General features: G+C 51.7%; 1 protein-coding gene across 1 annotated transcript; it reads left to right on the forward strand.

Moving 5' to 3' along the window:
- Positions 1–10,388: 10,388 nt before the first annotated feature.
- Positions 10,389–15,096, forward strand: LOC133760032 (glutathione S-transferase Mu 1-like). Its single transcript, XM_062191921.1, has 8 exons — positions 10,389–10,474; positions 10,731–10,806; positions 11,188–11,252; positions 11,538–11,619; positions 11,711–11,811; positions 12,719–12,814; positions 12,894–13,004; positions 14,935–15,096. The coding sequence occupies exons 1-8, from the start codon at positions 10,439–10,441 to the stop codon at positions 15,022–15,024; spliced, it is 657 nt and encodes a 218-aa protein (XP_062047905.1). The 5' UTR covers positions 10,389–10,438; the 3' UTR covers positions 15,025–15,096.
- The last annotated feature ends 9,540 nt before the right edge of the window (positions 15,097–24,636 follow it).

Genomic DNA, 24,636 nt, shown 5'->3' on the forward strand with positions numbered 1-24,636 from the left:
GGCTTCCCCCCCACCCTCCCTCCCTCCCGTGGCCCTCCCCTCTCCCACTCCCTCTCCCATCCCACCCTTCATCGAGTTTCATTTCAATTACCTTCATATACTGAAATCAACTTAGTATATACTAAGCAAGGATTTCAACAGGCTGCACTCACACAACCGCACAAGGTGTAGGGTATTGTTCATCTAGTAGTGTTTTTAAGTTTCATAGTAAAACACATTAAGGACAGAGATCCTACGTGGGGAGCATATACCCAGTGACTCCCGTTGTTGATTTAACAATTGGCACTCTTATTTATGACGTCAGCAATCACCCGAGACTCTTGCTATGAGCTGTCTGGGCTATGGAAGCCCCTTGAGTTCACCGACTCTGAACTTGTTTAGTCAAGGCTGTATCACAGTGGAGGTTCCTTCCTCCTTTCAGAGAAAGGCGCCTCTCTCCTTGATGGCCTGTTCCTTCTGCTGGGGTCTTATTCACCAGGATCTTTCATTTAGATTGTTTTTTGCCACCGTGTCATGGCTTTCCATGCCTGTGAGACTCTCATGGACCTTTTAGCCAGATCCGAATGTCCCAAGGGTTGATTCTGAGGCAGGAGTGCTGTTCTGGGCGTTTACCATTCTATGAGTCTGCTGTGTGTCCTGCTTCCCCCGCAGGATCATTCTCTCCCTTTTAATTCTATCCTTCATTTTTTGCTTACACTGGTCTTATTTGTGAAATCTCTTCGACACATACCCTATCTTTTTGATTGCTTGTGTACTTATCACTTTACCAAGTGCGCTGGCATTGGTACCTGCCTCCTTGGTAAGATTGAGTTGAAATCCCCTGGCACATTTCTAGTTCCACCATTGTAGGTAAGTCCGAGTGAGCATGTGCCAACCTACATATCTCCTCCCTCTCTTATTCCCACTCCTATGTTTAACAGAGATCACTTTTCTGTTAATTTTAAACACCTAAGAATGATTGTGCATTGATTACAGAGTTCAACCAGTGGTCTTAATGTAGAACAAACAGAGCAACAACAACAACAACAACAAAAATACTAAAAGGAATAAAGTAGTAAGTTATTCCTCAACAGTCTAGATAAGGGCTGATCCTGTCATTGTCTCTCATAGTGTCCATTTCACTTCAATGGGTATCATTTTAGATGCTCGTTTAGTTGCCATCGTTCAGGCATAATGTATGATATTTGTCCCTTCTGGACTGGCTTATTTCACTCAGCATGATGTTTTCCAGCTTCCTCCATTTTGTTGTAAATGCCTGGATTTCATTGTTTTTTTTTTTTTTTTTTTTTTACTGCTGTATAGTGTTCCATAGAGTACATATCCCATAGTTTCTTTATCCAGTCATCCGTTGATGGACATTTAGGTTGATTCCATGTCTTAGCTATTGTGAATTGAGCTGCAACAAATATTGAGGTGCAAGTGGCTCTTTTTTTCTCCCCTTTAATTACATTTGGGTAAATTCCAAGGAGTGGGATGGCTGGGTCCTGTGGTAGTGCTATATTCAGGTTTCTGAGGAATCTCCAGACTGTCTTCCATAGTGGCTTTACCAGTTTGCATTCCCACCAACAGTGGGTTAGTGTCCCTTTTCCCCACATCCTCACCAGTATCTGTTGTTGGTTGATTTCTGTATGTAAGCCAATCTAACTGGAGTGAGGTGAAACCTCATTGTGATTTTGATCTGCATTTCCATGATGGCTAGGGATCCTGAGCATTTTCTCATGTGTCTGTTGGCCATTTGGATTTCCTCTTTTGAAAAGTGTCTGTTAAGGTCCTTGGCCCACTTTTTTATTGGGTTGTTTGTTTTGATTTTGTGGTGTTTTTTGATCATTTTATAGATTCTAGTTCTTAATCATTTATCTGTTGTGTAGTTTGCAAATAACGTCTCCCATTCTGTTGGTTGCCTCTTCACTTTCCTGACTGTTTCCTTTGCTGTAAAGAAACTCTTCAATTTGAGGTAATCCATTTGTTTATTTTATCTCTGATTACCCGTGCCTCTGGGGTCTTCTCCAGGAATTCTTCGCCTGTTCCAATATTTTGAAGGGTTTCCCCTATGCTCTCAATTAGCTTCATGGTGTCATTTCGCATCTCTAGTTCTTTGATCCATATTGAGTGGATTTTTGTATAAGGTGTAAGGTAGGGGTCTTGCTTCATACTTCGACATGTGGACATCCAGTCTGATACTGTCTTGATCCCAGCGTTCCCTCCATTAGTTGTCTGGCTGGGTATGGATCAGAGTGGAGACCTTCTGACCTCAGATGGATTTCCCCACTGGTTTCTGGCATCAGCGTTTCTGATGAGAAGACTGACGCTGCTGTGCCCTGAATCCCTGTGTGGATGGCCTGCTCTTCACTAAAGAAAGGGGTTTGGGCTCTCATCCTGAGGCTGCAAGCCAAAGGCCTCTTGGGAATCCTAGGCTTTCTTGCTGCGGGAGCACCCTGAGCGCAGGCTCCCTGCACCTCACTCATCAGTCACCAGGGCCTCAGCATTGCATCCTCTTGGAGACACGCTGACTCACAGGGGAAGGAGCTGCCAAGAGGTGTTTGTAATAGCTCAGAGATGCCCAAAGTGTCTCCACAACAGTTGTGTTGTGGGTCAGGATTCAGGCATAGCTCTGGTGGGTGAGATTATCGCAAACCAGCAAGTCTTGTGTCAGCATCTTCTATGAGCCTGGGTAGTTGTAAAGCAATGAGGCTTATTTAGCTCAGAGTTTTGCACGGTGATGGAACATCTGTGATTAGGAAACCAGAGATTCAGGGGCTGGCTAAGCTTGTCTTTTCATATTACTTTGATCTTGCAGAAATGAGCACTGCAAGCCCACTATTAAACTCCATGACAGTGATAGCCCCTGACCTGCCCTCCTTCCACTCTGCCTCAGCTGGTCAAGGCTCTGCCTCCTGGAACATCTCCCCACTGGGGACCAAGATTCTAATGGAACTTTCCCAGCATATGCAAACTCTAGCTGGTCTGTCATCCAAAATACACAACCAAAGTAAAAGCCCATTAAAAATGGGTCAAGACTTGAGTAGGCATTTTAAAAATATTTATCTATTTGAGAGACAATGAGAGTGAGAGAGAGAGAGAGATCTTCCATCTGCTGGTTCATTTCCCAAAAGTCACAATGGCTGGGGCTGGGCCAGGCTGAAGCCAGGAGCCAGAACTCCATTCAAGTCTTCCACATGGGTGGCAGGGGCCCAAACACTTGGGCCATCTTCCACTGCTTTCCCAGGCACCTCAGCGGGGAATTGGGTAGGAGGCAGAGCAGCCGAGACTGGAGCTGGCACTCTGATACGGGATGCTGGCATCACAGAGGGCTCAACTGACCGTGCTACAGTGCCTGCCCCAAGTAGGCATTCCTGACAAGTGACTGTCCAGAAGGCCAATAGGGTATGGAAACATGCTCAACCTCATCAGGCTGCAGAGAAGTTACAAGCATCGCTGGATCCTAGTATTTCCCACTAGAATGGTTTCCATTCATAGCACCGAATTTTGGAGAATTCATGGAGTAACTGAAACTGATACACTGCTAGTGGGATGACCACTTTAGACTCCTGATACAGCAACTAGAGCTAAACATACATCAATCTGTAACTCAGGAATCCCAGCACCCAGCAAGAAGGAGTGCATGTGTCTCCAAGCGTTATGTACAATCATGTTGAAAGCATCTTTATTTTAAACAGCTGCTTTTACTGTCATAAGTGATGACAATTCCAATCATCAATAGAAGAACGGGAAAAAACTACACTGTGGTTTATTAATCGATTTCCATTATTTACATAATGATATATATTTATTTTTTTAAAGATTTTTTTTTTAATTTAATGACAGACTTACAGGGGCTGGCACCATGGCACAGCAGGTTGATCTTCCACCTGCAGTGCCGGCATCCCATGTGGGTGTCGGTTCTATTCTGGGCTGCTCCTGTTCCAATCCAGCTCTCTGCTATTGTCTGGGATAGTGGTGGAGGATGGCCCAAGTCTTTGGGCCCCTGCACCCACGTGGGAGACCCAGAAGGAGCTCCTGGCTCCTGGCTTTGTATTGGCGCAGATCCGGCCATTTGCGGCCTGTGTGGAGTGAAACAACGGAAGGATGACCTTTCTCTCTGTCTCTCCCTCTCTCACTGTTTGTAACTCTAATCTCAAATAAACAAATAAAAGATCTTAAAAAAAAAAAAAAACAGAGTTATAGAGAGAGATAGAGACAGAGAGAGAGAGGTCTTCCATCTGCCGGTTCACTCGCCAGATGGCCGCAACAGCTGGAGCTGCGCCAATCTGAAGCCAGGAGCCAGGAGCTTCTTCCGGGTCTCCCAGGTGGGTGCAAAGGCCATGGTCCTGGACCATCTTCTACTGCTTTCCCAGGCCATAGCAGAGAGCTGGATTGGAAGAAGAGCAGCTGGGATTCCTGGCGCCCATAGGGGATGCCTGCGCTTTAGGCCAGGTCTTTAACCCACTATGCACAGAATCGGCCCAAAATATTATATTTCTACAAAATAAATATGCCAATGTTATACACACAATGTAAGGTGAGCATTAAGAACATAATATTGAGTAAAAGGACCTGGATCCAATAAAGTAAGAACCTACTGTATTATTCCATCGATCTGAAAATCAGTTCACAAGAAAAATGGCTCTGTGGTGATGAATCAGATGAATGGTGACCTTGGAGGGGTGGGAGGTCATTCATTGAGGGCCTGTGGAGTGCAGGAAATGTCCTCTGTCTCCTGCTGGGTGGTGATTACTTACTGCACACAATTGTGCATGCCCATGGTATGTACACTTACAGTCTGCACTTTGCTGCACGGGAGTTACCCTGCAGTGAGAGTGTGTGTATTTCATACACCATGTGGTGTCTCTGTGTGTGTCTTTATTGTCTGCTTCTCCCTTAGGATGTCAATGGCAGGGCATGGGATTTTGTCCCTTCATTATCTCTTTTTGTCTCTTCATTGTCTCTTTATTGGTGTTATAGATGTGTGTATAACACTTAGCCCCTGAAGCTAGTAGGAGCTCAGTGAATGGTTACTATGCCAATTATAGTCTAACTTTAGGGGTGACAGTTCAAGTCCTCTTTTGGTCTTTATTGAGGTCTGTTTCTTCGGGAAGATGAGCCAGATGATACAAACACCTAGTAGAGTGTGTCTAATCATTCTCATGCAATTGGGCATGTGGATTTTGTTTTAAACATTTCTTACAACAGTGCGATTGTCTTTAAAATAACAGTTGCCCTATTTTTGGTTCCTTTATATGGTAAATCCCCAAAGCAGACACTGCAAGGCAAAATGTTAAGATTGTTTGCAGGGCCAGTGCTGTGGCTTAGTGGGTAAAGCCACCACCTGCCATGCTGGCATCCCATATGAGCACTAGTTTGAGTCCCAGCTGCTCCACTTCCAATCCAGCTCACTGTTAATGTGCCTGGGAAAGCAGTGGAAGATGACCCAAGTTTTTGGGTCCCTACCCCCATAAGGGAGACCCAGATGAAGCTCTTGGCTCCTGGCTTTGGCTTGGCCAACCCTGACTGTTGCGGCCATTTAGGGATTGAACAAGCATTAGAAAGATTCTCTCTCTCTCTCTCTCTTTCTCTATATCTTCTTCTTTCACTATATCTCTTTCTCTATCTCTCCATGTTTCCACCTATCTTCCTAACTCTGCCTTTCAAATGAATAGATAAATCTTTAGAAAGATTGTTGGCAAATCGAGTAGATGATTTGCTCACTCTCCATGGAGGAGACATTTATGGTGCTGCCGCAGGGCACCAGGACTGAGAAGACACCTGCACAACCAGCTTTTACTATGCCCTTATTATCCTTTATAATAGTGCTAGAAAATATTATCATTATTTTAATGTAACCTAAAGTGTAACTACATTAGCCTGTTAGGCAACTAGTAGTAATAATAAGCAATGCTAGATGTCTTTGACTTGATAATATTTATTATGTTAGATGTTGATCTAAGTAATCCAGTAACTATATTAAGTTGATTATTGTACGACCTGAACCACTGCCCGTTCCTGGCACTAGCTATCGTACACTCCCCCTTCCCTCCACCTGGCCAGATGTGACCCTACCCTGACCCAGGAATGTAAAGTAATTACCTATGCCTATAAGGTTCAAAGCTTTAGATAACAACCAGCCACTACCCCGGAGTCCGCGGTGATGTCAGGACTTATCAGAAGTGTCAACTTGATCGATAGCATTCCCTTAAAGCTGCTTGTATATGATAATAACAGCTGTGTAAGAATTAAGCTTGGGGCTTCTCTGGTGCATCCTCTCCTGGAGGCACTGAGAGGCCTGGGTTCGAACTCGTAATAAAAATGACCCTGCTATTTGGCTTCAACTTCGGTCTCTGGTGGTGTGATTTTTGGGGGACCTCGGACTGTGGGCATAACAGAACCACCTCCTAACAATGGCAGGCATTGGGGTCCACTATTTCCTCTTAGGCAACAATACCTGATGTTCCACCTTTGTTAGGTAGGAAGTCAGAAATGAGCTTATGTGTGTGACAAAAGCCTAAGGAATTGACATCTACAGAGGTCCAGCATCTGCATCTCAAAGTCATCCCAATAACCTTCCAGGTGCAGCCCAGTATCTGCATTTCAAAAGTCCTGCCTGGATCCTGATGACCTTCCAGGGGGTCCTGCCCCTTCTACCTGGCCTGATAGACATCCTTCCTCTAAGGTGGGGTGATGCCAGCCAGGCTTCCCCTGTCTGATAACTTCAAACTTAGAAAGGAATTTTTCGTATTTACATCCAACAAATCCTTCCTTCAGGAGGAGAAGAAGGAGAGGGGGAGGGAAAAGGCGGGAAGGCAAGACCTATCCCCTTAAAAACCCCAGCCTCAATGTGCACTACACACTCGCTCTCGGTCCTGTCTGGAGAGGTGCCCATCCGTTCTTGCGGATCCCTACCCTAATAAACCTTGCTACGTTGCTTTCCCCTGCTCTCTGTCTCACGCCTGCATTCTTGCTTGCCCGCAGACAAGGACCCTTTGCTTCTCCAGTAACACCTTCCCCTCTGTTAACTGCCTATTGGTTGTACATGTTTCCACCAGATTGTATCAATCTCTGTTTCGCGAATTTCCCTGTGTAAATCTCTGCTTATCCATTATCTCCCTGTGGCCGTAGTAATTCTCAGAGAACCACTGAGAGATGAGCTTATATGCCTGCGTTTGGCACAGTGGTTAAGTCACTGCTGGGAATGCCCGCACCCCTGTCGGGGCACCTGCACTGACTGCCGGCTGCTCTGCTAATGCCCGTGCTGGGAGGCAGCAGGTGATGGATGGCTCAGTACTGTGGCCCCTGCCGTCCATGCAGGACATCTGGTGCGCACGGCAGACTCTTGCTGGCCCAGCCCTGGCTGTGGTGAACATTCAGGGAGTGAACCAGCAGATGGAAGCTCTCTGTCTGCCTCTGTGCCTGTCTGTCTTTCAAACACGAATGAAAATAAGTAACAATTGAAAAAGGTTGAACTTGTGGCAGTCAAACCCTTCCTTTCCTACAGGGATAAGGTAATTCATGGTTTCCTGTCCCATTATGTGACCATGATTTTAAGTGTCAACCTTGACATGGCTAAGGCATCCATTTTTCTGTGTGTGACTGTGAGAATATGGAGAGATCAGCATGAGAGTCAACAGAGCAAGTGCAGAAGATCCACCCTCACCGACAGTGCTGGCCATCGTCCAGTCTGCTAACTAGAAAGACAGAGGTGGAGAGGAGTGAGATCCTCTCTGTTAGCCTGCACACCCATCTTCTCTTGCCTGGGGACAGTGGCCCTCCTCGTTCTGTGGTCCCCAGAACTGATCTGAGACTTGGACCACGACTCGTTAGTAAAATGGCACAGTCTTACTGTAGTGCGCTCTGTGCTCCGGACACCAGCTTAGGCTCTAGCCCCTGCCACCATTGCTGGAAGCCAGGTGACCATATGGCCCCATCACAGGTGTCAGCTCCACCCCCACGCTCATGAGATTCTCTCTCCTACTTCCCTGCCCACCCCCCAGCTAAGTTTTAAGAGAACCTGTTTCTGAACAGCACGCCCTCCCTCTCTCTCACTCTCTGACTCTCTCGCTCTCTCACTCTCTCACTCGCTCTCGTTCTCCTCTCTCACTTTTTCCTTCTCCAGCGCTTCCCTCCGGTCTCTCAGGTTTCCCCACCAATAAACCCTTTCCCTTCCTCTGTGTTTGCTGTGCTTTGTGGCGGCCTTACAGCTCTCAACCACCCACCTAGCTCTCAGGCCTCCGGACTGGCTGTCCTCATCCCATATTGGAGTCCTTGGCACTCTACTTGCAATCCAGCTCCATGCTCACATGCCCAGGCAGCAGCAGGTGATGGCTCAAGGACTTGGGAGACTCCGATGGAATTCCTGGAATTCCCCTTGAAGGGTTTCTGGTCCTAGGGCTGGTGCAGAGTGGGCTCTCAACAACTGAGTTCTCAGTAAATGGATGACTGCCCACGTGCCCCTGTCTGTTCTGTGTCTTTCAGAATTCTTACTCCAATCACTGCGGGCCTATTTAAAGAGTCTTTTCTCAGCTGAATGTAGAATTTCCATCTTTCTAGGCTTCAGAGGCACACAGTTCAGAATGACAAAGTCTAGATGGATGGTGAGAACTGGACCAGTTGAGAGGGTGAGGCCCAGGGGTGTGCACATGGTGCTATTGCCCTGCTGTGGGAAACCTACCAAGGAATCCACGCTGCGGCCTGTTTCCTGAGCCTGCACACAGACAGGGGCGTGAGCTGAGTGGATGGGTTTGAGTCCCGGCTGCTCTACTTCTGATCCAGCTCCCTGCTAATGGTCTGGGAAACCAGCAGATGGTCTTAGTGTTTGGGCTGTTATGCCCGCAGTCCGTGGTCCCCCAAAAATCACACCACCAGAGACCAAAGTTGAAGCCAAATAGCAGGGTCATTTTTATTACGAGTTCGAACCCGGGCCTCTGAGTGCCTCCAGGAGAGGAAGCCCCCGAGAAGCCCTGAGCCCAATTCTTACAGAGCTTTTATTATCATGTACAAGCAGGCTTTAAGGGAATGCTATAGATCAAGTTGACCTTCTGATAAGTCCCAACATCGCTGCCGACTCCAGGGTAAGGGTTGGTTATCTCAAGCTTTAAACCTCCCTTTTACATTCGTGGACTTGGGTCAGGGTAGGGTCACATCTGGCCAGCTGGAGGGAAGGGGGAGTGTACGATAGCGAGTGCCAAGAATGGGCAGTGGTGCGGGTCGTACAATAATCAACTTAATGTAGTTACTGGATTACTTAGCTCAACATCTAACATAATACATATATAAAATCAAAGACACGTAGTATTGCTTATTATTACTACTAGTTGCCTAATAAGCTAATGTGGTTACACTTTAGGTTACATTAAAATAATGATAATATTTTCTAGCACTATTATAATGGATAATAAGGGCATAGTAAAAGCTGGTTGTGCAGGTGTCTTCTCAGGGCCCCTTTGCCCACGTGAGAGGCCTGGAGGAAGCTCCTTGCTCCTGGCTAAGATAGGCCCAGCTCCGGCCGTTGTAGACACTGGAGAGTGAACCAGCAGATGGAAGACCTTTCTTTCTGTCTGTTCCTCTCACTGTCTCTCACTCTGCCAGTCAATAAATAAATAAAACCTTTTTTAAAAAAGAATTTTTCATACAGTTGTTGGCAATGTGCATGTCTTTTCTTGAGAAATGTCTAGTCATGCCTTTTCACCATTTTAATCAGATTTTTTTGCTACTAACTAGTTCATCTTTTAATGAGTGTGGAGCCCTAGGACCTTATCCCCCCTCAAAGATCCTGCCTCTCAGTGCTACTGCATTGGGATGAACTTGTCACTCAAACCCGACCCCAAACCAGACACAGCCAAACCCAGCTGCCTGGCAGGAGGTTTCTGGGGGGAGGCACCTGGTGCACCTGCTGGGCCAGAATATTCACTCTTTACTGAGAGACTCATACCTTGCAATGGTAGATGCTGAATGAAACCATGGTTTCGGGCCACCCAGCCCCTTTTTGTCCTGAGCCAGCGGCTAACTTCCCAGAACTCCCAGTGTGTGTGGTGGTGGTGGTGGTGGTGGGGTAGCTGGGCAATCCCAGGACGAAGGCAGAGCCAGACAGCAGAGCAAGGAGGGGGGAACTGTGACGCTGTGTTAAGCCCTGGCTCTTCTGCCAATGGCACTGCTCACACCTGGGATACAGCACAGTGGCCTGTGGACGCCGCTAGCTCTGGCCCTGCACAGTGCCTCTGTCCCTCTGAAGCCTATAGGTCCAGGAACCCTGGGGGCGGCCTTGGGTCTTGCTCCTTCCTGTGGGTGGGGCCGAGCGCCCTGCTCCAGGCTTCAGGGAAAGCACAGAATTAGGGGCGGAGCCGGCACTTTCGCAGTAAGCTCCGCCCCTCCTCGCTGCCAAAGCTTTCCTTAAAGCCCCAGGTCCCTCCAGCAGAGGCCATTCCTCTGAGACCACAGGAGCTGCACCATGCCTGTGACGCTGGGTTACTGGGATATCCGCGGGGTGAGCGAGGGGTCCTGGTGGGGCGAAGGCAGGACCCTGGGCAGCTGGGGAGGCTTTAGGCCATGGTTCCTGGAGGAACTTGTGGACGCCTCTGAGGCCAACCAGAGCTCACCAAGCTGGCTCCTAGTGGGGTAGGGGGGGAGGGAAGGAAAGAGGGAGTGGTATGAGGCCTAGGGTGGGGGCCCACCTGGAGGAGACGGGGTCTGCAGGCAGAATACCCCCAACTCTGTCCTCTACCCCCGGCCATCTCTGCCAGTTGGCCCACGCCATCCGCCTGCTCCTGGAATACACGGACACCAGCTATGAGGAAAAGAGATACACCATGGGGGACGGTAATGCACCTGCCTGCTCTGACTTCTGCCCAGCCCTTGGCTACGGACACGTAGCAACCCCTCGCGGCCACCCATTGCCCTCCTGTGCAGCCCCCACCAGCTGGAGCTGAGCCTGCCCCTTCCCGGGACCCAAGGCAGGGCGCTGGGCTGTGAGTGGGTTGGGGTCTCCCATAGACGTCCCCACACTTTTGGAAGCCTGTTGCATGCAGGGTCCAGGGCCCGTACCCTCACTCTTTTCCCCCAGACCTGGATATGGCACCCAGTAGTTCAGATCCCAGATGCCTGTTTTGGGGGAGGGGTCTTGACCTGACTCCTCGGGAGGGTCCTGGGGGAGAAGGCTGCACACTGGGGAGGTTTGTTCTCACCTCATCTACTCCACAGCTCCCGACTATGACAGAAGCCAGTGGCTGAGTGAGAAATTCACGCTGGGCCTGGACTTTCCCAATGTAGGTCCACGGGACCTGGTGTGAGTGTGTGTGCAAGGTGTCTGTGTCTCCACCACTGATCCCCACTTTGAAGGTGTAAGGAGCAGAGCCCTCTTCCTTGCTGTTTGTCTGTGCTCCCTTCCCGTGATGTTCTGTGTCGTAGCTCACTCACTCACTGTACAGAGTGTGTGCTTAGAGCCTGCCATGGGCCGGGCACAGAGGGTGCCGGGTCTCCCGTCTGCTCCTGCTTGGGGAAGGGGATGCTGGGAGCCGGAGGCCCAGCTGAGTGCCCTGGTCACCACGCAGCTGCCCTACCTAATTGATGGGACTCACAAGCTCACGCAGAGCAACGCCATCCTGCGCTACCTGGCCCGCAAGCACGGCCTGTGTGAGTGGGGCTGGCTGCAGGGCGAGGGCGGGGGGCGTCCCCTGGGCGTGGCTGGGCCGGGCTGCTTAGGTCTCTGTGGTGTGGGCTGCAGGTGGGGAGACAGAAGAGGAGAGGATTCGCGTGGACATTCTGGAGAACCAGGTTATGGACACCCGCTTCCAACTAGGCATGATGTGCTACAGTCCTGACTTTGTGAGTGCCCGCTGGGTTGGATGTGGCGGGGTTCAGTGAGGAATTGTACTCTTGTGTTCATATCTGAACCTGTCTTGTTTTCCAATGATCTCCCTGCTCCTTCAGAAATTATCTGTCTGTCATATTTGTTGATTCCATACCTTGTAAATGTGGTGTAAGAATACCTTTGAATCAGTTACTCAAAACTTTCGATACATCAAGACGCCCTAGAGGGAAACTTCAGTTTCTAAATACGAAATTGGCCACAGAATATAGTTCATATCTAACCACTGACCCTGGCCATGGGCCGTCTTTCCCAGCTGTTCCCACCATGTGCCAGTGCCTGGGTACAGAGTCCAGTACATGAGTTACAGTAGTCCAAGAGGGGGCGTCTTCAGATGGGTGCCCTATCCCAGGGCTGTCTCCGTGCCCCCACAGGGATAAGCGTAGTCCCCATGGGCAGCCCAGGTCAGCCAAGGACCTTTGTTCCTCTCCCTCCATCCTCAGTGTCGAAGTCTCAGCTTCTGTATCTGCAGATACCTGTTCCGCTCCCCTGCCCCCCGGGTAGGGTTCGGCTTCTCTCCTGAGATCTCTCAGTTCTTTGTCTCTTGGCTTTCACCCCACGTCTGAGTCCAGGGGAAGCCAGGTGCTCATGGCTCTCCTGGCTCTGACCCTTAGAGGTTCTGTGGACACCGGTGGTGACAGGTTCAGGACAGTGCTGGGTTCCCCTGTGACTGCCCAGTGCCTGTGAAGATAGGGTAGGTACCCAGGAGGTGTCTATTCAGTGCTGATGAACGAAGGGGAAGGGTGGGCACCGCCCAGGGCCACTGTGCTGCTCAGCCCTGGCCAGCGGGGCCCGGGCAGCACTGGGCGGTGCCTGTCTGCAGGGCTCTGTGTCTGAGGGTGGTGACAGCTGATTGTGCCTCAGGAGAAGCTGAAGCCCGAGTACCTGAAGGGGCTCCCTGAGAAGCTGCAGCTGTACTCGCAGTTCCTGGGGAAGCGGCCCTGGTTCGCAGGGGACAAGGTAAAGGGGGGGTGCGGGTGGGGAGGAGGAGGGGTCGGTCTTCCTGCGGGACTGAGCTCTGTCGTCCTGGCTCCTGCAGATCACCTTCGCCGATTTCCTTGTCTACGACGTCCTTGACCAGAACCGGATATTTGAGCCCGCGTGCCTGGACGCGTTCCCAAACCTGAAGGATTTCATGTCCCGCTTCGAGGTGACTCCCTGACCTCCTCACTCTGTGTTGTTTTTCCCTGTCCCCGTCCCTCCATGCTCAGCGTCCTGGAGCTAAACTGCAGCCCAGCTGGGAACTTAGGGCCCAGGCTTCGCGTCTTACATCGATCGTGTCAGGTGTCTTTTCACAAGGTCCTCATAGGTGGATTGAATTGTTACTCCCATGTGACATAAAGAAACTGATTTTGTAGGGGTGAACCAGTTGCTCAGGGTACTGGAGCCAGTCTGAGCTATACTGGTCTCCCTGTGAGCCTCTTACGACTTTAGCTGCAGTCGGTTGATTCTCCCAATTTTGTGCTAAGAGACGCAGCCTCAGGCCCTTGTGCAGCCTGTGTCTCCCATCCCAGGACTTACCGGAGAGGCAGGACATTCAGCCGTGTGTGGTTAGCTGGCCTCAGGAGGGCTGAGACCTGGGAGGATGGAGGATTAGCATCAGAGACGCTGACAGCAATCATACTTGATGGACAGCGTGCTCGCACCAATCAGGTCCCTGTGGGGAAGCACTGAGGTCCCAGGGCTGTGCAGGTGCCCGGATGGATTGTAATGCAGGCGCCCCTGGTGCAGGATCCTGTCTTGATTGTGGGACGATGCAGACTTCTTCTCACTCCCTCCCTCCCTCTTGCTCTGACTCCAGCGCCCACTGTTCTGCCTGTGACATAGCGCCGGGCCTGTTTTTACATGGATGCACGTGCATGGTGACTCCATGCTGGAGCTGAGCATAGAACTGCAGGCTCTGCAGAGCTGGGAGGTGGATAGTGGTGCTAAGGAGCACAGCCCTGACCTCACACACGGGCACGTCCATCTCCCAGGGACAGCTTGTTTATACTAACAAATCCTACTGTATCACAGATTTGCAAATATAAGGGATTTGTAGAACAGGTTTTTCAGTCTCCAATCTTTTTCCTGGTCCACTCCCATCCAGAGTTCACCTTCTCAGCGACTTCTCATCAGCTCGGGATCAGGGCCAGGCCTGTGGCCTTGGCAATTCTGCAACAGTCGGCTCAACACTGTGTTCCCAGGAGGAGAGGCAGAGATTAGATCTGTGTGCGACCCTGCGGTCCAAACAGGCCAGGCCCGTTAGGTCCAGAACACTGTGCTTCCCCTGAGTTCTTTAGGAAGTCCCTGGGCACTAGTGTCCTGGTGTAGAGGACTTGGCACATGCGTGTCCTGGCCTCGTGTGTGGAGCAGGGCTCAGGACGAGGGGCTGAGACAGTGAGATCGGGCGCAGACCCCGAGTGCAGGAGGTAGGACTTCCTGTGTCCGTCCGGGGGAGTGGGTGGAGCCTGGCCTGGCCTTGCTCTGCTGCTTCAGCTCCTCCTGTTCCCTAAGTTCAGGGCTTGCAGAGTCCCTGGGTGAGAGCCGGGCTGCTTTGCAAGGTGCCCTGGCGTGGGCTCAGCCCCTTTGTCCCGTTGGCTGTCCCTCCTGTGTGTGCAATCCCAGGGAAGCCGGCAGCCTCGTTGTGAAAAGGAGAATGTTTGTGCAGACGGAGGTGACAGGGTCTCTATGGGGTGGGGAGGTGGAGGGCAGAGTGTGAGAGGGACAGAGCTAGGCCGCGTCCTGCCCATCTCCTGCCCAGTCCCTTAACCCCGAGGACGCTGCTGACCCCCTGTGACACTCAGGTTCCCTTCAGGTGGAAGGTGGGCCAGGAATGGACCCTGCGGGTAGTGGGGTGGGCTCTGAGTCTGCACCGCACTGTTAGTGTCTCCCTACCCACAGTTCTCATGAAGGCAGGACCTGAGTCGTAAGTAAGGCAGCGTGGACTCAGCAGGGCTGCGGTCCTATGAGACTCCCTGCAGCCAGTGAGGCCCTGGGGAGAGGCCGCTGTCGGGGTCCTGCCGTGATGCGCTGGGGCTGCCTGAAGCCCAGGGGGGCCGCAGAGCCTGACTCCTTGTGCTTTCTGTTTCCAACTCCAGGCCCTGCCGAAGATCTCTGCCTACATGAAGTCCAGCCGCTTCATCAGAAGACCTGTGTATTTGAAGACAGCCACATGGAGGGGATTATAGGTCCCTGGAAGGAGGTGGGCATGGCGCTGGGAGCTCAGGTCTCCCTGGCCTGGCCTTGGGCTTCTCCCCACCCCCCACCCCCCACCACCCCCCACCTCCTGCCAACCTGCTGGCTGCCTGTGTCCTGAGCCAGCCCCTCCCACGCAGGCTTGGCCAGGCTCAGCCCCCACCCTTCTCAGCCACGTCCCCTCTAAGGCTGCTCTTCCCGCACTAAGCCGACCCCACGGTCCTCGTCTCTCTCCGTGGGCCCTGTCTGAGCTCCCAGACTGCCAGAAACATGGCTGTGCCTGGGCTGCGGCCCTGCTCCCCAGCGGGGTCTCCCCAGTGCTGTCTGGTCCCCAGGAGGGCCTGACCTCAGCCGGGCCCTTCTCACCCCTGTGATGCCCTGACTGGGCGCTGACTGTGCAGACCTTGTTGGATTTTCTTTGTCTGCTGCCCACAGCAGGGGCTGGGTAGGGCAGGATTTGTGTGGGGCCAGTGCGTGCCCAGGCAGGGCTATGAGGGATCTTGTTAATTTCCGGGCCCTATCCATGTCGCTGTGCTCCTGGCCCTGGGTTTCTCCTCTGCCCGGGTTCCTCCTTGCTTCACCCTGGAGGGAGGGCGACGATGGCCACGTGCAGCCGTGCGGGGTTCTGAGAGCCGCTGGGCTGATGGGGACGGGGCTGAGCAGGCTTGGGCAGACCCCTCTGTCACCTCCTCCCAGAAGCTTTCCCTGATAGGTGATTCTCACCTCACAGTTTCAGGATGTTTTCAGTAAAACATCCTTCTGTATAATCATTGTTGTCCGTGTGTATATTAAACCCCAGCTGAGTCAGAACCCATGGAGGAGGCATCCCTCTGTGTCTTACCTGAGTCCGGTGTCCTGGGGCCTGGTATAGAGGAGGTGTCCCCCAAGTTTGGAAATGTGGACAAATTCCCTCTCAGGAGCCTGTGCCAGCCATGCCAGCCTGCCACTCTTCCTTGGGGCCTGGCGCTCTTGGAGGAGTTTTCTGAGCCAGAGGAGGTGTAGAGTAGCACCCACAAGGTTGTCCTGTTGGAATCTGTCAGTACAATCACTGCTTGAAGCTGCACTTCCAAGTCAAATAAAAATCCACAGTAGATCTGTTGGTAACGTCAGTGGGAAACAAGTGATTCATTTAAAGAAGATACAGTTTGTAAGGTCAAGTTCAGCCAAAGTAAATGCTTATGAAACCTACAGTGTAAAAACTAGTTAAGCCAAAATTTATTACACTTTAAGTCAGAAGAGAAAAGTCCTGAAGTTTCAGGTGACATTGTTGTAGAATCAGGTGGTAGCCGTACATCTGGAACAGGAGTCAGCGAGCATTTTCCCTAAGCGGCCGGTACTCAGGCTTTGCAGGGCGTACAGTGGTGTGGTGATTCCTCAGCCCTACGTTTGTGAAGAATCAACCGGGGATAACACGTGCAGGAATGAGCCAGGGCTGTGGTCCAGCAAGACTAGATTACACAGCACGTGATGCAGAAACAATGAAACCAAGCAGCTCAGTTCTCAATGGGTGAGGGACCTGAGCCACCATTTCCCAGAGGAGATGTGCAGGAGGGACCTGGACGTTGCCCCACAGCACTGAGCAGAGAAGGCCAAGGCACAGGTTTCATGATCCTTTTAAACCAAAATAAACTTATCTTTTGGTTGTATTTTCCATGGACTTTTTGAAGTCCCTTCTAGTTCTCCTTGGTCTCAAATCTCCAATTCCAGGGTATCTCGGGGCTACACTATTGTGCAGGGAGTTTAGACGCTCTTATAAAAGATGAAGACATGCACTTCAAATCCTTGGACAGAAGTAGTCCTACTGGGCACTTCAGATTAGGCAAGCGCAAAAGTTGATCTGATATCGCGTCTCAGTGTTTTGGCTAAAATCAGGTGTAAAGTTGAGCTGATGGGACTAGGACCCAGCTGGGGGTGGATTGGTGTCTCCTGGGTGATTTTGCTCTGAAGGAATGGCTGCCTGCATTGTGTCTCCTGCCTCTGTTTGTAATCTTTTGCTGCCCACTACAATGTCTATGCCTAATATCCCCACTGTGGAATCCGTAGGAAGAGACCAACCTCCAAGGGATGCCAAGACAGCAGCTGTAACACATCATCTATTCTTTGCTGTCACAGTTCCCTGGGGAAGAGCGGAGGGTGCTGGCAGCTCTGCTCTGCGGAGTTCAGCAGGGGCTCTGCTCCGTGCTGACAGGGAAAGCCCCAGGCCCTGGTCCAGGCTGTGTCTCCAGCCCAGGACACCGTGGGAGAGGCAGGGCGTTCAGCAGCGTGTACGGAGCTGGCCTCTGCAGTCTGAGACGAGGTAGGATTGAGGTTCAGTGTCAGAGTCACACACAACTGTCATGTGTGACCTCCAGAGCTCTTTGCACTGCGTGGGTGCCCATGTGGGGAAGCGCTGAGGTCCCAGGATGGCCGCTCATGCTGGGTTTGAGGGCGCACGTGGCCCCTGTTAAACAACATTGTCCCGAAGTTGTTAACAGTGGGCACATTCCTTCCGTTCCTCTCTTTTTTCTTTTAGTGGCCCATGTGTCCTCTGTGGCATGGCAGGTCCCTTATTTGCACTCCTCTGCACTGACCCTCTGCTCTGTGTGAGGCAGGGCACCAGTCATAGTGGGACCGGCTAGGTGACGCCGTGCTGGGGACCTGCACGCACAGCAGCCTGGCAGGCCGTTTGGCAGCACCTGCGTACCAGGAGCCCCACCTCTCTGCTGATCATGTCTCCAGGGCAACGCGTTTGATGGCAGCACAGCCTGGTTTATCACAGACTCGGGCATTGAGGCTGCCCTCCCACCTCCTTTCAGCCTAGAATCTGTTTCCTGTCCACCCTCCCACCCAGAGCTGCGCCTTCCCAGCTCCTTCTCATCAGCTCTGGCTCAGGACCAGAGTTGCAGCCTTGGAAATGATGAAGAGCTGGCTGTGGGAGGGAGTGGTTACTGGAGAAGCTGAGAAAGACAAATTCCACACTCTTTTGTAGTGTGTTTCTCTCTCTCTCTGCCTTGAGGCAGGAGACGATGAAGGGCTTATTGGGAAGCTCAGAGCAAGAGCTTGCAAGTTTGAGAAACTCACTCGGCAGCTGTGTGGAGACAGGATGGTGGCCAGCAGGCTACACAGCAGATGACTTCAAACCCGCTAAGGCCCCTCCCCAAGAGCAACCCATATAAACTCACAGCCCTGGGTATCTTTGGGGCCTGAAGTCTCGGTCTCAGCCTGAGCTTTGGTTCTTGACCTACTTCTACTTTCTTAAGACGTGGACTTCCCCGGGGCTGGCGCCATGGCTCATTTGGTACATCCTTGCATGCGGTGCCGGCATCCCACGTGGACACCAGTTCTAGTCCCGGCTACTCCTCTTCCAGTCCAGGTCTCTGCAGTGGCCTGGGAAGGCAGTGGAGGATGGCCCAAGTGCTTGGGCCCCAGCACCCGCATGGGAGACCAGGAGGAAGCAGCTGGCTTCTGGCTTCGGATCAGTGCAGCTCCAGCCGTGGCAGCCATTTGTGGAGTGAACAAACGGAAGGAAGACCTTGTAGCCCTGGGGATTTAATAACAGCCGGTCCATCTGCATGAAGGAAGGGAGCTGTGGGTTGCAGCTTGAGCTTGGGGGTCAGACGGCCCTGGATCTCTGCAAAGCCTTTGTCTACTCCCTGGGCCCTTTCTCTCCTAGTAAGAAGGTGCACGAGGCTTGGCTGGGTGTCTTTCGTCCTGGTGCCTGGGCTGGGCTGCAGGTGAGGTGGGTTGGGTACCGGGAGACTGGACTCCGTGCCGGCTGGAGAGGTTAGGACTTCCTGCTTCCAGGGCAGTGATCAGGGCTCCGCCTGGCTGTTTTCTGCGGGTTTACCTCCCTCTATCGATTTTCATTCAGGATTTGCTGAGTCACTGGGTAAGATCTGGGCTCTCTGCCAGGCACACATTCGTGTTCTAAGCGTCCTTGCTCTGTCAGAGTCCCCGCTCCGTGTGCGAACCCTGGCAATACCGGAGCCTCCGGAGAAAAGAGAAATCTGTGTGGACAGGGACTGACGGTCATGCTGTGGAGGGAGCAGAGAGCACACGGGACAGAGTGCAGCTGGGGCTCAGGCACAGCTGTGCACCGTGGGGAGGCGGCTCTCCTCCGTGCAGCTCAGGTTCCCTCCGGGTAAATATAGACCTGACCTCGCAGGGCGGTGGAGCGGACTTTCTGGGCCTCCACGCCATCTCCAGTGGGGTAGACACCTTGCTCAGTGCAGAGTCTCCCTGACTGCTGGGTCCTATTCAGGAATGACCTCAGCCGAAGGTCCCTGAAGAGTGAACTCACCAGGGTCGTGGACCCTAAGGAGACCGTGTAGTTCTCCAGGCATGGAGCCTGCGGGCAGGCAGCTGCCAGGGTCCTGCCATGCTGGGCCTGCACTGGGGCTGCTGGAAGCCCGGAGGGGCCGCAGACCCTAAGCTCTGTCCCTGTCCCCACTCTCAGGGTCTGGGGGAGATCTCTGCCCACATGAAGTCCAGCCGCTTCCTGTTGAGACCGGGGTTCACCTAGGTGGCCATTGTGGGACAACAAGTAGGGCCCAGAGAGGCCAGGAGATAGGAGTGAGAGCCTGCGCTCTGCCCACTGCCTAGGGCCCTGGGGTGCAGCCGATCTTCCTGTATCATAAGCTTAGTTCCTGTCCTTGGTGACAAATCAAAATGATGAGGACAGTGTTTGAGAGTAAAGGGAACAGAAACTGATGTGTCAACATCTGAGGACAACAACAGATAACCAATCTCAAGAACCATAGAACTACTATCCCGCAGGGGCCGGCCTGGCACTTCTTCAGGTGCTGAAGCCGGTGCCGGTCTGATAACAGACATCTCGGCCTCAGCACAGTTCCCTGGAAACCGGCTCAGTGCCTGGACTTCATCATGAGCAGGGACTGGCAGAATGTTCCGCCAATCTAAGCAGCCACACAGAGCGTTCTCTGGCCGGAATCTAAAGAGGGCACGTATGTGTTCCAGATTCCAGAGTTCCATCCGAGGATGAAGCCCTCAGCCTGCGCCCTTGGTTATTTCTCCCCCCACAGTCTGCTGCAAGGAATTCAAACCTCCGGTCTTTTGGCCTGGGAGGGCTGATGCTTGCAACTTCAACCAGCTTCCTCAAGGCCAGGTTCTGGAGTTCCCTAGCAGCATCTCTATCCCTTTGACCAGATACTTGAGGGAGTCCCAGGCTCAGTAGTTGGCTTTTCATCAGAATGTGAAAAGAAACAAAAAGGAGTTTGGTTACAAACTCCCCACCACCACTCCCTCACTCCCCATCTGTGGAACAGGGCTCTGACTCCATTCTGACGCCTCCAGCCCACTTAGGAGTCTGGGTCTGAAGCTGCGTTGTCAGGACTCGTGTGGAGTTGTAATGCTTTAGCAGCAGCTGCACGGGGATGACTGATCAGTCAACTGATCACTAATCAGGACTGGGCGAGGCTCAGTACCCCCAAGAGACTGCAAGGCCAGGATGGAGAATGCCTGGAGAGGCCCTCGTTTCACTAGGAATCAGAGAGGAAAGACCTGAGAAACAACTGTTAGTCCTGCGCAGGTATCATCTAGTAAAGGTGGATGACGACCCCGAAGAGACAGAGCTCTGGAGAGGTCTGGACTCCAGCAAGGCCAGAAGTACCCAACTGAGCTAGCTCATCCAGGCATGGTTTCCAGCCCCGCCTCACGGACCAGCGCTTCTGCTGAGAGAATAGACTGGGGCCTTTTGGATGTGCACTGGCAATGTATCTGTCAAGTGGTGAGCACGGGGCATAGAAAGCAGTGCAAACGTTCCCGTTGGCTTAGCCTTGAGAGTTATCTGAGACACATCACCTTGGGAGAGGGGAAGGGGCAGGCACGGCTCACCAGAGTACTTTTCAGTGGGGGAAATGAGCTTCGAAACCCAACCCCTGGCTTCAAAGGATGACGAGATGTAGAGAGGACCTGCGGGAGGCAAACTGATATACGGTTGTTGGTATCTGATCTAGCGCTTCAAGATACCGTCTCATTCTATTTTTAAAGTAATATTTATCTCCTTACTGTGAGCCATCAGGAAGGGTCTCCTACATACTAATTCAGGGCTATCCTTATCCGGAGGAGGGCAGGTGGCAATACCTTATAACTTAGGCTAGTGTCCCGGGATCATTTGGCGATTGTCTTTTCAAGGTGTAGTTCATCTTGTTGGCTTTTCCTCAGACTGAAATCTTCAGGACGTATGCAATGCATGTTTAATGAGGGGCTGTATGGAAACAGGCCATCATCACCGTGCCTGATAGAAGGAGGGGCTACTAACACAGGAAGTATCTGAAGCTCCCAGTCGTCCTAGGCATCTGAGCGACGTCTATCTGTCAGTCATCCAGGGGGTGAGCGCCCACATGTTGTGTGCCCCATTCGGTTGGCAGGGTGTTTTGCTCTTGGGTTGTTCTGAATACATACAGGCAACCCTGAGTTAGTGCCTGCACTACCTGTTGAAGATAAGGTCTACGTGAACGCTCCACAAAGTTCATCCGGGCATCACCCCAAATGTGTGCTCCCACGCATGTGCTTTGTGATGGGTTGGACCAGGGCCGTGGGTGTCAGGATGAGTCCACGGGAGCTCTGTTTCCACCTGATGGTGTTAGCCCAAGTGTTTGCTTGTCTCACCTTTCTCAGTGTGCTGGGTTTTTTATATTGGACTAAACCAACCTGGAGTGTCAAGGCCCCGAGAAAGCTCTTTCCTTTAGCTGCTGCTTTGGCAGCCAGATGCTATGTGTGCTGTGTGGACACACATAGCCAGGTGCTATGTGTCACCTTATGGCGACTAGGGCAGTGCATTGCGGTTGCCTGTTCTCACCCTGGCTCTGCCTGCATAGAGTCAGGTTCTCAGCTCGTGTTTAATGTACATATTTGCTGTTGTCAGGAACGCCCTGGCCTCCCGAACAGCACAGTGAGCATGCACAGTCATGAAGACGTAGCTGGGTCTGTGTACATGTTCACCTTCTGTCCTGTTGATAGCTGGAGAGCTCCCGTCACAGAGGTCGACTGAGCTTTCTGGGCTGAAATCCTGGGCGGCAGTGTCATTGCTTCCAGCGCCTGCCGTGCTGTGCCCACCGCACACCTGGCCCTTTGTGGTCCACTCTCTGCAGAACTGCTCCCATCAGGGAGGCGCTCCCAGTCCGGCTCTGGCAGGGGCTGCCCCAACAGGTCCATTTTGCTGGAGTAAATAGTCCCTGAGGTTTCCTAGCAACCACGGTGAAGGAGCTCATTTTCCTGGATAGGCGGCAGAGTGGCAGGGTTTAGGAGGCTGGCCTGATGATGTACTTGTCGTCCTGCCGTTGCCCCAGGCCTGGCCCGAGCACACCTCCCATGTTTCTTTCTTACATTGTCTCCCTCTGCCTTAGGGCCCATCAAGCTCTGAGGCTGGGATGACAGTTACAGGACCGAGAGTCTGATTAGGGTTCCCTTCATGGGGGCCTGTGCTGCTTCTTTTGCTTTGTCCATAACTATCCCTAGCTTACCAGAAGTAAGCAGAATATTTGCCAAGTGGGGTGATGACTTGCAAGGCTAGTAGTAAGAACCCAGTCATTCTCTGAGGCTCTGCTCTGTGTGTTGGGCTTGAACGTGTCCAATCTAACAAATCAGCGGTTGGAGAAAGACTGCAGGCCCGGCAGTATCCTGCCGTGTGCGCGTCTGCATTTAAGCCTTGTATGGGATATTGCTGTAAGGGAATTGGCCTGCCTCAGCTACTGGTGCCCCCAGCAGAAATGGGTTCCCAGCCCAGGATTTGAAGGAAGAGACCCTTCCCCTTCCCTGAGTTATACTCTGCCACACTCTTCCTTTTGGGGAGGTGAGGAGAGAGGTTTAGAAATGGAATCCATTGAGGGCCAGCTCTGTGGCATACTGGGTAAAGCCACCGACTGCAATGCCAGTCTCCCATAAGGATGCCGGTTCGTGTCCTGGCTGCTCCTCTTCCAATCCAGCTCTCTGCTGTGGCCTGGGAAAGCAGAAGTTGGCCCAAGTCCTTGGGCCCCTGCATCCATGTGGGAGACCTGGAAGAAGCTCCTGGCTCCTGGCTTCATATCGCTGTAGTCCAGCTGTTGCGGCTACTTGGGGAGTGAACCAGCAAATGGAAGACCTCTCTCTCTCTGTCTCTGTCTCTCTTTCCTCTCTCTCCCTTTCTCCCCTCTAAAAACTCTTCCCTTCAAATAAATAAATAAATCTTAAAAAAAAAAAGAAATAGAAGCCTTTGGTGTGACAAAATACATATTTTTTCAGTTCTCCCCTTTAAGGAGAGGAGGTCAAATGGATTTGCTTACTCGTTAGTTTAGATGTCTGTTTACAAAGGTTTTGTATACAAAACATAACCATTTTAAACCCTAAGTAAAATCCCGATTTTGTTGCCAGGAGTGTTAACCTTAACTTGAAAATTTCTTTGAAAATTGACCTGATTTAAGGAGCATCTAGGAAAACAAATTTAAAAACCAAATTTCAACTCCTTGGAAGTGGGGGTTTGATGATGCAGAGACTGTTATAGCCAGGGGGCCTCTTTCTTTCTTTCTTTTAAGATTTATTTTAGTTATTTTAAAGGCAGAGTTAGAGAGAGAAAGAGAGGGAGAGATACAAAGAGATCTTCCATCTGCAGGTTCACTCCCCAAATGACCACAATGGCTGGAGCTGGGTCAGGTCGAACCCAAGGAGCCAGGTGCTTCTTCCAAGTCTCCCATATGGATACAGAGGCCCAGGCAGTTTGACCATCTTCTGCTGCTTTCTCAAGAGCATTAGCAGGGAACTGTATCAGAAGTGGGGCAGCTGGGACTTGAACCAGAACCCACATGGGATGCCTGCATTGCAATGGCAGCTTTAGCCATTATACTACAAGACCAGTCCATTGAGTGCCTATTTCTTAGTTGTTTTTTTTTAAAGATTTTATTTTATTTATTTGAAAGACAGAGTTAAAGAGAGAGGTAGAGAAACAGAGAGAGGTCTTCCATCTGCTTGTTCATTCCTCAGAGGGCTGCAATGACTAGAGCTGTGCCAATCCGAAGCCAGGAGCCAGGAGCTTCTTCCTGGTCTCCCACACAGGTGCAGGGGCCCAAGCACTTGGACCATCATCTACTGCTTTCCCAGACCACAGCAGAGAGCTGGATTGGAAGAGGAGCAGCCGGGACTCAAACAGGTGCCCACATGGGATGCTGGCACTGCAGGCGGCAGCTTTACCTGCTAGGCCACAGCGCCGGCCCCACGAAGCCCCCGTTCATCGCCCCTCCTTCCGCTGTTTTCTCAGACGCCTTCCAGGTGCCCCTCCCAGCAGGCTGCCTGGCTGCCCCTGGGAACGCCTTTCCTGGTTCATCTCCCACTGCCCTGGGTAGCTCTGGGACAAGTTTCCACCTGTGTCTTTTTAATTGTTTCCGGTGGGGCTTGCTTCCAGCTCATGAATTGTTCTCTGTGAATCTTCTTGCCCATGGATCACCTGTGTAAAACTCTGCTTCTCCATTATCTCCTCGTGGGTTAGTCACTTCCTGTAGAAGTGTTGAAATGGAGCTGCGCAGTCAAAAGCTTTATCTCTTATAGGGACAATGTAATCAGTGGTGATTCTGTTTTAGGTTTACAATGTGCTGCCTATTGTTTTCCCCCAGGTTTATTTAGTTGAAAGGCAGAAA

This window comes from Lepus europaeus, chromosome 5 (assembly GCF_033115175.1).
Source record: "Lepus europaeus isolate LE1 chromosome 5, mLepTim1.pri, whole genome shotgun sequence".
Taxonomy (NCBI): domain Eukaryota; kingdom Metazoa; phylum Chordata; class Mammalia; order Lagomorpha; family Leporidae; genus Lepus; species Lepus europaeus.

Coding starts and splice junctions, on each gene's coding strand:
- LOC133760032 (XM_062191921.1), top strand. CDS start 10,439: ATGCCTGTGACGCTGGGTTACTGGGATATCCGCGGG. Junction 10,475..10,730: donor GTTACTGGGATATCCGCGGG/GTGAGCGAGGGG, acceptor CATCTCTGCCAG/TTGGCCCACGCCATCCGCCT. Junction 13,005..14,934: donor ATTTCATGTCCCGCTTCGAG/GTGACTCCCTGA, acceptor TTCCAACTCCAG/GCCCTGCCGAAGATCTCTGC.